Source organism: Meriones unguiculatus, chromosome 9 (genome assembly GCF_030254825.1).
Source record: "Meriones unguiculatus strain TT.TT164.6M chromosome 9, Bangor_MerUng_6.1, whole genome shotgun sequence".
Classification (NCBI taxonomy): domain Eukaryota; kingdom Metazoa; phylum Chordata; class Mammalia; order Rodentia; family Muridae; genus Meriones; species Meriones unguiculatus.
The window spans coordinates 5,292,976-5,305,662 of NC_083357.1; the positions used below are offsets into that span (position 1 = coordinate 5,292,976).

The following is a 12,687-nucleotide window of genomic DNA, read 5'->3' on the forward strand; positions in this document are numbered from 1 at the left end:
TATTTTCTTTAAAAAATTTAAACCTAATTGTTTAAATTGAAATTTTATTTTTCTCTTTCTATTAGGTATCTATCTTTGTAGGTATGCAGATCTCTTACAGTCTAATCCTTTGGAAGCTGGGGCAGTAGGCGATGTTGTTATTTTTAAAATAATGAAGGTAATTTTAACTTTTATTTGTATATATTAAAGACAACATTTGACTTGGATTTTAGCTTTAAGAGCTCATACTTTAGGATTTTGAATTAAAAGTGTATGTGGTAGTATATGAAGATACTCTAGACTCTTAAGAGTTGCTATCTTAAAAGACTCTTAAATGAGTAGCAATTGGCTTGCTATCTTTGTTAGATTATGCAATTTATTAGTTTGTGTGTAGGGGGTTACACATGATATAGGATGCATGTGAGGATTAAGGGAAGACTTGAGGGAGTTAGTTCTTCCTTCCATCTTGTGGATCTTGAGATTCAAACTCAGGTAATCAAGTTTGGTGTTTACATGCTGAGCTATCTTACTGTTCCAGCTGTTTTCCAAAGAAGAGAGTGAAGGAAAAAAAAGAGAGAGAGTAACATGTTGGTAATGTAAGTAGGTGAACAGTTTAATGGCACGTGTATTTCCTCTTTATTATGGCATATATATATATGTTTATATATTTAAAATTAGGTTAAACAGACACTTAAAGTATTTTCTTTATTTTAGGGTAAAATAAAGAGTATTTATGATCCTCTGAGTGTAAAGAGCTTGGAACCTATGTTAAGTAAAAATACTTTGGATCCTACACCAAAGCATGAATGTCATGTGTCTAAAAATGCCAGTAGAATTACATCCCTTTTGGCTTACAGAGCCTATGAGCTTACTCAGGTATGTACTTGGATCCATTTTAATGTGAAAGATGTATTAATGTATATCAGTGTGTCTATAAGTGCTTGCACTTGGAGGCTTGGAGGCTGAAAGAAAAGGGTATCAGATCAGAGCTGGAGTTAGAGGGTACCCACCGGACTCATACAAGGGTACTGGATCCAAACTCTGGTCCTCATGGGCAACAAGCCAGTATTTTGCACCCTGTACCATCTCTGCTATCACCTCATTACATGTTGAAATGCCATTCATGGCTCTAGAAAAATCTTGTTGGTGAATAAAATACCACTTGTTTTTCAAAGTAAAGGTCAAGCCCCTTGACTGTCCTTATTCATATCACTTTGTTCTTCCGATAATGTAGACTATATTTTTAAGCCTTACTAAATATACAGAAACCTATACATAGTTTTGCTCTCTTTGTTTTCTAAAAAAAAAAAAAAAAAAAAGTCGTTTTTGTTTTTTCAGGACAGGGTTTCTCTGTAGCTTTGGCTCTCCTGGACTTGTTTTGTAGACCAGGCTGGCCTCAAACTCACAGTGATCTCCCTGCCTCTGCCTTCCTGAGTGCTGGGATCACTGGTGTGTTCCACCATGCCCAGCTCTAAAAAAATTTTTTTGAGGTAAGGCCTCAGTATGTATCTCAGTATTCTTTATGTAGGTCAGGCTGACTTTGAACTCTCAAAGATCTGCCTGCCTCTGCCTGCCTAATGCTAGTAATACTCAGCTTTTTGTTCATGATGTTTTTTCTGTTTTTTGAGATAAGGTCTCAGTATGTACTCTTGGCCTGTTTGAAGGAAAAAAAAAACTGGTCTACATTGAGAGAACTCTTTTGCCTCAGCCTCTTATGTGCTGGGATTAAAGGCCATCATACTAGGTTACTTTTTGATATAGGGTTTCAGGTAGGTCTGGCCTGGCCTTGTTTCAAAAATTGCTATGCATGGAGGCTGGCTTTGAGCTCCTTCCTGATATTCCTGTTTCTACTGTTTGGCTTTGTTGTTGTTAATATTAGGTCTTATTATAAAGCCTAGGCAGACCTCAAATTCATGATCCTCTTGTCTCAACCTTCTGAGTCTTGGGAAAATCATGTCTAAGAAAGACCATTTTTCTTGCTCTCAGCATTCTTTTGTTGCTTATAGTTTTATCTAGGATTGAGACCTTGTAAAAGTTCCCCTTAATAAGCATGTAAAAGATGTATAAATCTAATGGATTGTATGTGAAAGTAGTGATGTTAACCTACTTTAATATATATTAAAATAATATATTTTAGTCATTATTTCCTCTCCTCAATTCCTGCCAGAACTTTCCCTCCTTAACCACCCAATTGTTTTCTTTCTCAATAAGATGAAATAAATGAGTAAGGCAGAAAGTACCAAACCCAAACAAAATGCGTACAGAAGCATGGTGTCTGTTTTGTGTTGGACAATTGCTGCTGGGCATGGGACCTGCCCTGGAGTATGGCTGACACAGTACATAGTGTTGCTCCATTGGAGAAAGTTGATTTCTCCTTTTTTAGCAGGTATCATTTGCAAATAGTTTCTTTGTTAGATGTGGCAGTTTGTGTCTACTTCCCCTTCTTCATGCTGGGATTTTGTCTGGTTTAAACTTGTGTAGGTCTTATGCATACTGTCACAGTCTCTGTGAGTTCATCATACGTGTATCAGGCCTGTTGTGGTTAGGTGATGCTGTTTCCTTAGAGTCATCTACTGTCTCTGTCTCTTAGAATCTTTTCTCTTCCTCTCGAATAGATCCCTGAGCCTAGGGTTTGATCAAGACATCCTATTTAGGATTGAGTGCCACAAAGTCATTCTCTGCACATTTTCCAGTTGTGGGCCTCTGATAATTAATCTCTCACCTACTGCAAGACGCTTTTTTTGAGAGAGGGTTAAGTATATGCTGATCTATGGCTATAGCAGTATGTCATTAGGAGTCATCTTATTAATGTGTTCATTTAGCAGACAAATAGTAATGAGTTTTCCATTAGGTCCCATGACCTATTTAGTCCTAGATTCTTAGCAGGGATAGGGTTCCATTTTCATGGAGTGTATATTAAAGCCAATAGAAAAATACTTGTTTACTACCATAACATTTGTGCTACTGATGTACTAGCATATCTTGCAGGCAGGTTGCTGTTGTAGGTCACAGAGTTTATACCTGGGCAATACTAATGATTATTTTTCTTCTCTATCAGTGTGCATGAATGTTAGTCAGTAGAGATAAAGCTCTTAGTTGGGTACTACCTTAATTTCTACATTTCTGATGACATGATGTCTTCAGTCAGGTTGTAGAAGGTAACCAGTATCCTTGGCAATAGTCTGTGATGTTTGGATGGTCTGAAGATTTTACTTTGTAGCATAAGCTGTCTAGTGGTGGACATTGTTCTCTTCTATTACATGGTGAACCTAGAAATAAATGCTCTTCAAAAATTTTTTTGGGGCTGGACAGATGGCAAGTCAGTTAAGACTATTGGCTACTCTTCCAGAGGACCTGAATTTGTCAGCAGCACATGGCAGTTCACAAATGTCTTAATTTTAGTTCCAGGGGGTCAGGTGCCCTCTTCTGGCCTCTTCAGGTACCAGGCAGGCAAGTGGTGCTCAGACATATATATAGGTAAATGCTTTTAAACAATAACAAAAATTTTCTGCAGTATTTGTTGAAAAAAGTTTGATGGCTCTTTGTTAAAGTGTCTCAGTGGAGAATACCTATGCGTGGGGATTTTAACAAAAATTGCATTCGTGCAAGACATCAGAAGCTTCCTCAATTCACTATTTTTAGATAATAATTTTGTTGGTAGACTTGAAGTATAGTTAGTTAACTGGGTTCTCTAGAACTTGTAAACCAGAGCTTTAAATCTCAAATGTTTTTTGGAAGAAGTTTGATAGAAACAACATTTTTGAAGTCAGCAATCTCCCAGGGAAAAGGACTTGATTATAGACTCAGACATTCGTTTAAAATAAAAGTCAGTTTTCTGCCAGTCACAAATCCAGCATGATGTCTGTCATGAGCAGGAGAAGGGAAAAGACTTTTGCGTAAAAGATTATCTACTTGGACATTTATATTTGCAGTTTTATTTTGCATATCTCTTTTGTTCATTGTTTGCAGTAGAGTTCCAGTTTGTTCCTTCCTTCCTTCCTTCCTTCCTTCCTTCCTTCCTTCCTTCCTTCCTTCCTTCCTTCCTTCCTTCCTCTTTTCTGCACTAGTAGAAAATGATAATTGATATTGGTTGAAATTTAACCTTTAATATTTTACTTTTCTTTTTTTATCAAGTTGGCATTTCTGGGCTGACCAAGCTTAAGCTCCACTTTAAAGTATTTATATTAGGGAGTTAATTGCACAAGTTGTCAATGCTTCAAAAGTAAACTTCTGGGATACTTTGTTATCTGGTACAGAAAATACACCAAAAGCACACATTTTTATCTTGGCTAAGTGGACAAGCTCAAGGGAAAAAAAAAAAATTCTGCCAGAGCTGCTTAAATGGTGCTAAGTAATTTAATAAAATAAGTATATCTTCTCTATTTCTTGCCTATTTTAAAATGTTAATTTTGGGCTTTTCAATTTTTAGTATTATTTTTATGAATATGGCTTTGATGAACTAAGACGAAGACCAAGACATGTTTGTCCATATGCAGTTGTGTCTTTTATTTACAAAGATGATATACCAACTCCAAAGTTTGTGTCTTCACTGAGGTAAGACAGTTTTACACAGAGAAGCTACCATTACCCTCTTCAACTTTTTTTGATATTAACTAGGAGTTTTTATGTTAATGATAAGTAGGATAGACCATTACTGTGAAAATAGGAACTAAAATTTACTTTGATTTACTTGGTTTTGTGGGGCTTTTTTTTTTTTTCTGTTTAAGATTTAAATGTACTTTAATAAATAGCAGCTTTTAAAAGTAAAGTTTTAACTGGTTGTCTTACATGCCTGCACTCCCAGCACTTGGGACATAAAGGTCAGCCTTGGCTATTCAGTGAATTTGAAGCCATCTTCGCCATATGAGTTCCTCACTTCCCTGAACAAAATTTGTGTTTTTGTCTTAAAAATTGAGTTTCTATAAATCTCTATCCCAAACCAATGAAATATTTCATGGAATGCCTGGACTTTCCTAGTTTTAGGAGTAAGGTGATAATTTTCTTTTTGAATTCATAAACATACTTAAAAGTAACTTTTCATACTGCTGTTTTAAAAAACCATGTATCTTTAAACGTGTATTTTTCAGGATGACCTATTGGCTTTTAAAGTCAAGTGTGCTTGGTAAAGAGTGCTTTGGTTAGTTTATGTTTGTTTGTTTTTGTTTTTGGAGATAAAGTTTAGACTATAGCCCAGGCTGGCCTGGAGTTTTTATTATGAACAGCTCAGATTTCAGATTGAGAAGGTCATGCCTTAGCCTCCTCAGTGCTGGTGTGAGCCACTAAGCCCTACTGATACAGCACTTACTTTTTTTCACATTAAAAAAAAACCAATTCATATAATGCAGAGATGAGTGTTTCTCTGTCAGCTTCATGCTTATGAATGCTGACATACACATTTTCCTATAGCATTTTTTTCCTAAGTGATCTTTAAAGATATACACTTATAAGGCTCATATCCCTGAAACAATGACTATTACATTTTCTTTCTTTCCCTACCTCTCCATCGTTTTGTCTTTGTGTGTGTCTGTCTGTCGGTCTCTTTTGGTACAGAATCTCTCTGTAGCCATAGCTGTCTTGGAGCTTGCTATGCAGACCAGAGTGATCTCAAACTCACAAAGATCCACCTTCCTTTGCCTCCTGAGCATTGGGAATGCCTGGCTCCTTTCCTACTATTTTGAATCCTAGATTGACCCCAAATTGTTTGAAACATCGACAAAACATCCGTTTTCTACTGTGAGTGTGCCATGCGCACTCTCGCCTTGGGACCACACATTTACTCGCTCTTTCTTTCCCGTTACTGCATATCTGTGTCTTACATTTCCTCTAGCCTGTCCTATCCTTGGGTGTTCTCATTTTTTTAATTAAAAAAAAAAAAATTAAACTCTTGTACTTGATCTTTTTCTGTGTGGCTCTTGACACCATCATCATCTAATAAACTGTACTTGTTGATAATTACTTTTCTTCATCATTAGATTGTAAATCCTTTGAAAGAAGGGGGACAGTGTTCTGTTTATAGAATTCTGTTTTAGAATTCTGTTACCTAGAATTGTGTCTGGTAAATCATAACTTAAAAGTTAAATATTTATTAAATGTCTAATGGGTTAATTTACGTAGAGAGATTTTTTTTCCTAATCTTATTTCCAAGATATAGTTTACGGAGGTATTAATAGTCTCAATGTCTGTTTATGAATACTTTTGGAATATAAGTCAGCTCTCATAAATTTTGGCAAATACTGTAATCGACTAGTAAATAGTTCTTTAAGAATACGTTTTTCTTATTTGGGAGAATTTTGTTTTCTTCTGTAGTTCCAGTGTAAATAGCACTTACAGGTGGTGCTTTAGTTCAGTTTAAATTGTTTGCTGCATGTGTGAGGTGATGGGTTCCATTCCCAGCACTGGAGAATACAACAGCAACAACAAAACATAGATAGTATATCAGGGTCCTAAATGTTTATTTTCATGTTGTTTCCAATCAGTAATAATTTTCCTTTCTTTTTAAAAAATTATTTGTAGATCTAACAGCTTTAATGCAGATAGAAACATAGGTAAGAGTCTTATTTTTTTTTTACTTTGATAAGTTGAAAGTATAAACAGTGAAAGATTAAGTTAAGTGTTTCATTTTATTTTCATAATAAAAACATGAAACATAAAGCAGGTGAGGTCATGTTATAATGTAGCATCAGTACTTGGTCATTCAAGCATCTTCTTTTAGAAGATGCTACTGCTTCTGAAGATGGACCAGAATTTCTAACACTTGAATTGAAAAAAAGATAAATTGGGCTTTACAATTGAACGCTTTAAAAGCATTTTATTCACCAGAGGTTTTTGATTTCAATAAAGAAAATTTTAAACTTATTTTTTAATGATAGGAGACATTAACCAGGTTTAATAGAGTCTCCTTCGTGATAGTGACTGTATTGTTTGTTCTGCTTTCTAATGAGGGCACTTAGACAGACTGACCCTTCTTTGAAGTTGGAATGTTTTTTGTTTTTTTTTTTTTGTTAAAGGTAAAAGTGACCTGAAACTAAAATCTTAACAATTTGAACCTTTTCCTGAAGGGCATGTCAGTTACTTCTGTGTTTATTTTATACTTAAAGCCTTATTTCTAGATAATTTTCATTTCTAGTAAATAATACCTTCTGGACTATTGGGCAACTAGACTCTTATTTCTTTTGTTTAGATAAGTTTAACTACACCTTGTGGAAAGGACAACTTTTAAATAAAGGAAAGCTTCTGTGTTATATTTCTTTGAGGTCAGCCACTCGTGCGTTTTTGCCTGTCAAGCTGTAAGTATATTACATTAAAAGAAAATAGTGGGAGGGGCCAGAGAGGATCATAGGGAAGGGGAATAAATGAGAACAAAGGATAATAACATACAAATAATCTTTATCTCATATGCTAACCCAAAAATTAATTTAAAAAATTAAAAAGAAAATAGTAATTGACAGTTAAGGGAACTATCATTTTCTTCTTTAGTTCTTTTTGATTGTCTCTTTTCCAAAAAAAAAACACCTTCTTTAAAATTATCATTCTGATTGGAACTCGTTATATAGTCTAGGCAGGTTATTTGCTTAAGCCTCATGTATGATAGGGTTATAAGTATGCACCACCATTCCTGGCTTGCTTGCTGTCTTTTTCAATTTAAAATTTTACTGTGGTCTGTAAAAACTTAAATATAAATATTAATGTGTTTCTAAAATGGTTTATTTTGTAATTTCAAAAGATAACTGGCAAACAAGCTCAGGTTCTCTGCTTTGAAGATGGCTAGTCAGATGTAGAGTGTACTCTGAGTGGTTTTAAGTTTAAAAGATGAGTTTAAAATATTATTCTACTTAGATTTAGTTAGCAGTTTGTATATAATAGACTTAAAAGTAAACCAGTTTTAGCTATGCATTGTGTTACATACCTGTAATTCCAGCACTTGGGAGGCTCAGGCACAGGATCTTGAGTTCAAAAACTATCTTGGCTGCATAGTTTGTTCTAGATCTCTGTTGCAGACCATAGTGAAATCCTGCTTTAAAACATATAAGGGGTTGTGGTGGTGGTGGTGGTGGTGGTGGTGGTGGTGGTTAAACATTTCTCTGTTGAAAAGAGCTTTGATGTGGTTAAGTTAATGTATTACAATCCGTGCAATATATATTAGAATTAAAAGTTTATTGTTAACATCACAGAAAATGGTATAAATGCTTGAAGATGTAGGTTAGTGGTGGAATGCTTGACTGCCATACAACCCTTGGGTTTGAGCCTCAGCATCTCCAAAGGAAAAGAAAAACTATGCTAGCTCATACTTTGACTGTAAATGACAACTATTCTTTTTTTTTTCTTTCTTTCTTTCTTTCTTTTTTTTTTTTTTTTTTAAGTAAAATTGGCATGTAGGATTAGCTTCTGGTTTAAGGATATACGACTGGCAGTACTGCCAGTTGCTGCTTACCTGTATATAGATACTTGAGTTTCCTGTTTCAGGTCCTCTTTAGGATAAGGTGAGCTATTAATAAATACATATGTTTTCCTGTCAGCTATATTTTATTTTGTTGACTTGGAGGCAAGATTTCAGGTTGCATCTGGTCACAAATTCACTGTGTAGGTGAGCATGTTCTTGAACCTGTAATCCTCCTGCCTTCTCCACCTCCCAAATGTTGGCATTACAGGGATGTGCCACCACACATGATTTATACGGCACTGAACCAGCTGAGCTGTGTTTCCAGCCCCCACCTTAATTAAAGTATATTTTAATGTGTCTGTTAACATTGCTAGAGTTAAAAATATAGGAATGCCAAACATGCTCTTATATTTTCTTTCAGTCCTGAGAAGTTAGATGTTGAAACAGTTATGAGTCTTGATTATTTGAAACAGAAAATTCCGCCTGCATTGTTTTATAAAGACACATACGTGGGTCCCAATGAAGGTAAAGTAATTTCACTTTACTAAAATAAGTAAGAAGCAGATCTGACTTGATATTTTACTGTTTATTTTTTCTTTGTGTCAGTTTTAAAGAATGGGATGTATTGTAGCCTTTATGAAGTTGTAGAAAAGACAAGAATTGGAAGTAACATGGAGTGTTTACTGCAAAAACTGGAGAAAGAAAAACTTGTGAGTGAAAAGTTTTAAATATTCCCATAACCCTTGAAAATAAAAGTTATTTTAATACTTCAATTTATTTTTGCTTTTGGAAGTCCTACAAGATCTTTGTTGGATACTCTCATTTAGTAAATAGTATTTTACTATTGGTATTTTTTTTACTTTGGAGATCAGTTCTTACTGTGTAGTCTTAGCTGGCCGGGAGTTTGTTATATAAAGCAGATATAGTACTCTTCTTTTTATCCATGACAGTAGTCTTTGTATAGTCTCCTTGTATATATGTGTGTGTATATATATTGAATATAAATGTGTGATTATCAAAAATATTTATTGAATACTGAATGAGACAGACTTCTAAACAATGTTATTTAGATGTAGCTTGGTTGAGAGACCGTAGCATTTGTTTCAGAAAGATTTGTTTGTATTTTGTGTGTGTTTGCATGCATGTATGTATGTGCACTGTGTGTACACTAGGTGCCTATGGATGCCAGAGAAAGGTGTCAGATCCTGTGGAGCTAGTTGCAGGTGGTTGTGAACCTCCATGTGGATGCTGAGAATTAAATTCAAATTCTCTGCAAGAGCAGGTGATCCTAACTGCTTGGGCCAGCTCTATGTCTGCCATAGAGAGATTTATTTGTAAATTCAAAAGAACAAGATACTTGGTGAATATTTAAGAGATACAAGAACATTAAACTTTCTGGGAGGAAGTATTAGGGAGCTGTGTCATCCAGTGTCTTTGAGCCTGTATTGGCATGGGGATTTGGATTTTGTCCTGAGAAGAGTGGATTTTGAAGGAGATTTTGAAGTGAGTAGGGATCAGGCCTTGAATATGTACATATATATTATCTTTAAAAAAAAAAAACATTTACCTTGGCTACTACTAATAAATCAAAGATGAGTTGGATAATAGTTCATCAAGGTTTGTATGAGAAATCAAGAATAGAGAGACTGAAAGGGATATTTGTTAGGTAGTATCCAATGTAATAGATGCTGAGAATGCCTAGTGTTGGTAGAGTCAGGTTAGATGTCAGATTGTGATTGGCGAATAAATTTGTGGTGTCAGTATGTATGGCTTTGCTGAAAGAGAAGTGTAAATAATTTATTCACATGATAAAATGTCATCTTGGAGGCTTACTGCCTCCATCTGCTAACCTGGCCTAGTCCTGGAAGCTTCTAGCCTCCATATAATCTAATTAGACCTAGAATGTTTTCAGCTGAAAAAACTGAAAAACAAAAACAAAACAAAAAAAACCCTGCTGAATAAACTCACCCTTTCTTGTCGTGTCTTCTCCCCCCCCCCCCCCCCCAGCTCTGGCTGGCTGGCTTTCAGTTCAGCTGCTCTGGCTCAATTCCTTCAAGGTGACTGATTGAAACTGGCTTCTCTCTGCTTTTCTGAATTGCTCTGCTTTGGCCTCATTTCTTTCTTTTTTTTTTCTATCCATCTCCTCCTCCTCCTTTTTAGGTTTTTTGAGACAGGGTTTCTCTGTGTAGCCTTGGCTGTCCTGGAATTACCAGGAGCAGGAAGAGATCACCATGAATTCAAGGCTACTCTGGGGGCCTACTTAATGAACTCCAGGCCAGCCAGAGTTACATAGCAAGGCCATGTTTCAAAACAGTTTATTTTTCTTAGTAAACGCCACTATTTTTCAAAGTAAATAAAAATTGTCAACCCAGAATTATGTATCTAGCATTCAAAAATTATGGAATATATACTTCTGAATATGGGATGCATACAAAAACCAGCCCTATGGGACTTAAATCTGAACAGACATCAAACTACCATCTGTTCAGATAGATTATAGTTTAATTAAATTAGAAATAATAAAGCAGGTATATCATTTACAAATTAAAATATACATCTCTATATCAATGTAAAAATAACGTGAACATTAAAACCACAGGCAAATGTGGTTATGCACACCTGAAATCCCAGCGCTTAGGAAGGAGATCAAGGCAGAGAAATCAGGGATTCAAGATTAGCTTCAGTGATTTGTTAGGCAGTGGTAGTGGTACACACCTTTAATCCTAGCACTCAGGAGGCAGAGGAAGACGGATCTCTTGAGTTCAAAGCTAGCCTGGTCTACAGAGTGAGTTCCAGGACAGCTACAAAGAAAACCTTGTCCCCCCCCCCCCAAAAAAAAAAAAAGGATTAGCTTTAGTTATAAAGTTTGAGGCCATCCTGAGGTATAAAATGTTTTTCTTTGGGCTTATGCTACAGATAGGACTTACAGGACCTTTGGTTGTCTTAGTGTTATTTCTGAATGTGGACTACTAATACTCCATGGGTGTCTGGATACAGTGGGTCTTTATACTGGTCTGTAAACCATTAACTCTGGGATTTGTATTACATTTGGAGTGAGTGTGATTGATGTTAAAGGCAACTAGCTAGTTTTCCTCAGTGAGCACAATCATTATGCTGTTGTAAAACCTAGGACTAGAGCACAATATTAAGAAAAGGCATATCATGTTTGGAACATTTTGGATCAGAGTATTTAGGTTTGAAATAATTTTACAGGTACATCATTTACATGTATACTGTGAGATATCTATGTCTGTGGCTCTATGATTAATGGTAATTATAAGGCCAGCTTAAGCACCTTTCGAATCATATAGCATGTCACGTAGCAGTATGATGCAGCCTGCCCTGGAGGTGTCCACGAAACCTCCACCTCAGGTGGAAAGGCCACCTCAGCATCTATGTAACTTACAAACCTTAAAACAAAAATCTTACTCTTGGCTTAAGCTCCCTTTATACCTTTACGTTATACCTGGCAACTGATCCATACTAAGTATAATTATTTAAATAAAATGATGGGAGAAGGCCCTCCTAAGGCTCTAGATTATGATCTTTCTGGCTCACTGATCTTTTGGGCTTCCACCCTAATTTTGGTTCATGCTACCAGCCAGCCTAGTAGCCAGCCTTGCTAAATCAGCAAGACACTTATTTTTAAATATATTGAGTTAAAGGGGAGAAGTTACTCCTGGGGATGTTGGCTCACCAGAAGCATCTTGAAACCCAAACACGACACCACTGTACTTTTGAGTGTTTTTGTTAGCGCATTCCTTTTTGTATTTAAATTACAAGTTTATATGCTGACTATTGTTTGTATTGTTAATAGCAGTTCAGGTAGCACAATTTTCACAGTACAGATATCCTTTTCTGGTCAGCTCATTCCTTAATCTAGAAGCTATTTTAGTAGGTCCTAAAATAAATGTTATGATTGGACTGATGTTTTTGTTGTTACTGAAGGAAGTAGTGAAAAGAGTATGTACACTCAAAGATGTTCCTAGCTAAATTGGAATTCTTTCCTTTCTCTCCCTTCCTTCCTCCTTTTCTTCTTTCCTTTTTCTATTTGATCTTTGCATCTCAATATCTATTAAACATTTACTCTACTTTCCCTACTCTATTCTTACCCTTGAGCCAGTCACGAGTACCATAATGTTTGCAAACTGCAAACTGTCCCTCCTGTTATAATTTGCCCTGCCTTAAAATGTTGCCTGTCCTGCAACTTTGTAGTCTTGTCAGTATGCCCATTCTTCAAACTTCACTACACTCTAAATCTTTCTTGGCTGCCTTTTACTAACATAAATGAGCTGTGGTTCTTCTATTTATTTATTTATTTATTTATT

General features: G+C 35.7%; 1 protein-coding gene across 2 annotated transcripts in view; it reads left to right on the forward strand.

Annotated features, from left to right (window-relative positions):
- The window catches only part of Tasor (transcription activation suppressor), a 60,317-nt gene that overhangs the window by 17,106 nt on the left and 30,524 nt on the right, over positions 1-12,687 (forward strand). For both annotated transcript variants that reach the window (XM_021662413.2, XM_021662414.2), the window contains exons 5-11: positions 66-157; positions 694-855; positions 4,409-4,533; positions 6,493-6,524; positions 7,160-7,265; positions 8,781-8,884; positions 8,966-9,069. In XM_021662413.2, coding sequence (XP_021518088.1) covers positions 66-157; positions 694-855; positions 4,409-4,533; positions 6,493-6,524; positions 7,160-7,265; positions 8,781-8,884; positions 8,966-9,069 — 725 coding nt within the window. The remainder of the gene's footprint in view (positions 1-65; positions 158-693; positions 856-4,408; positions 4,534-6,492; positions 6,525-7,159; positions 7,266-8,780; positions 8,885-8,965; positions 9,070-12,687) is intronic.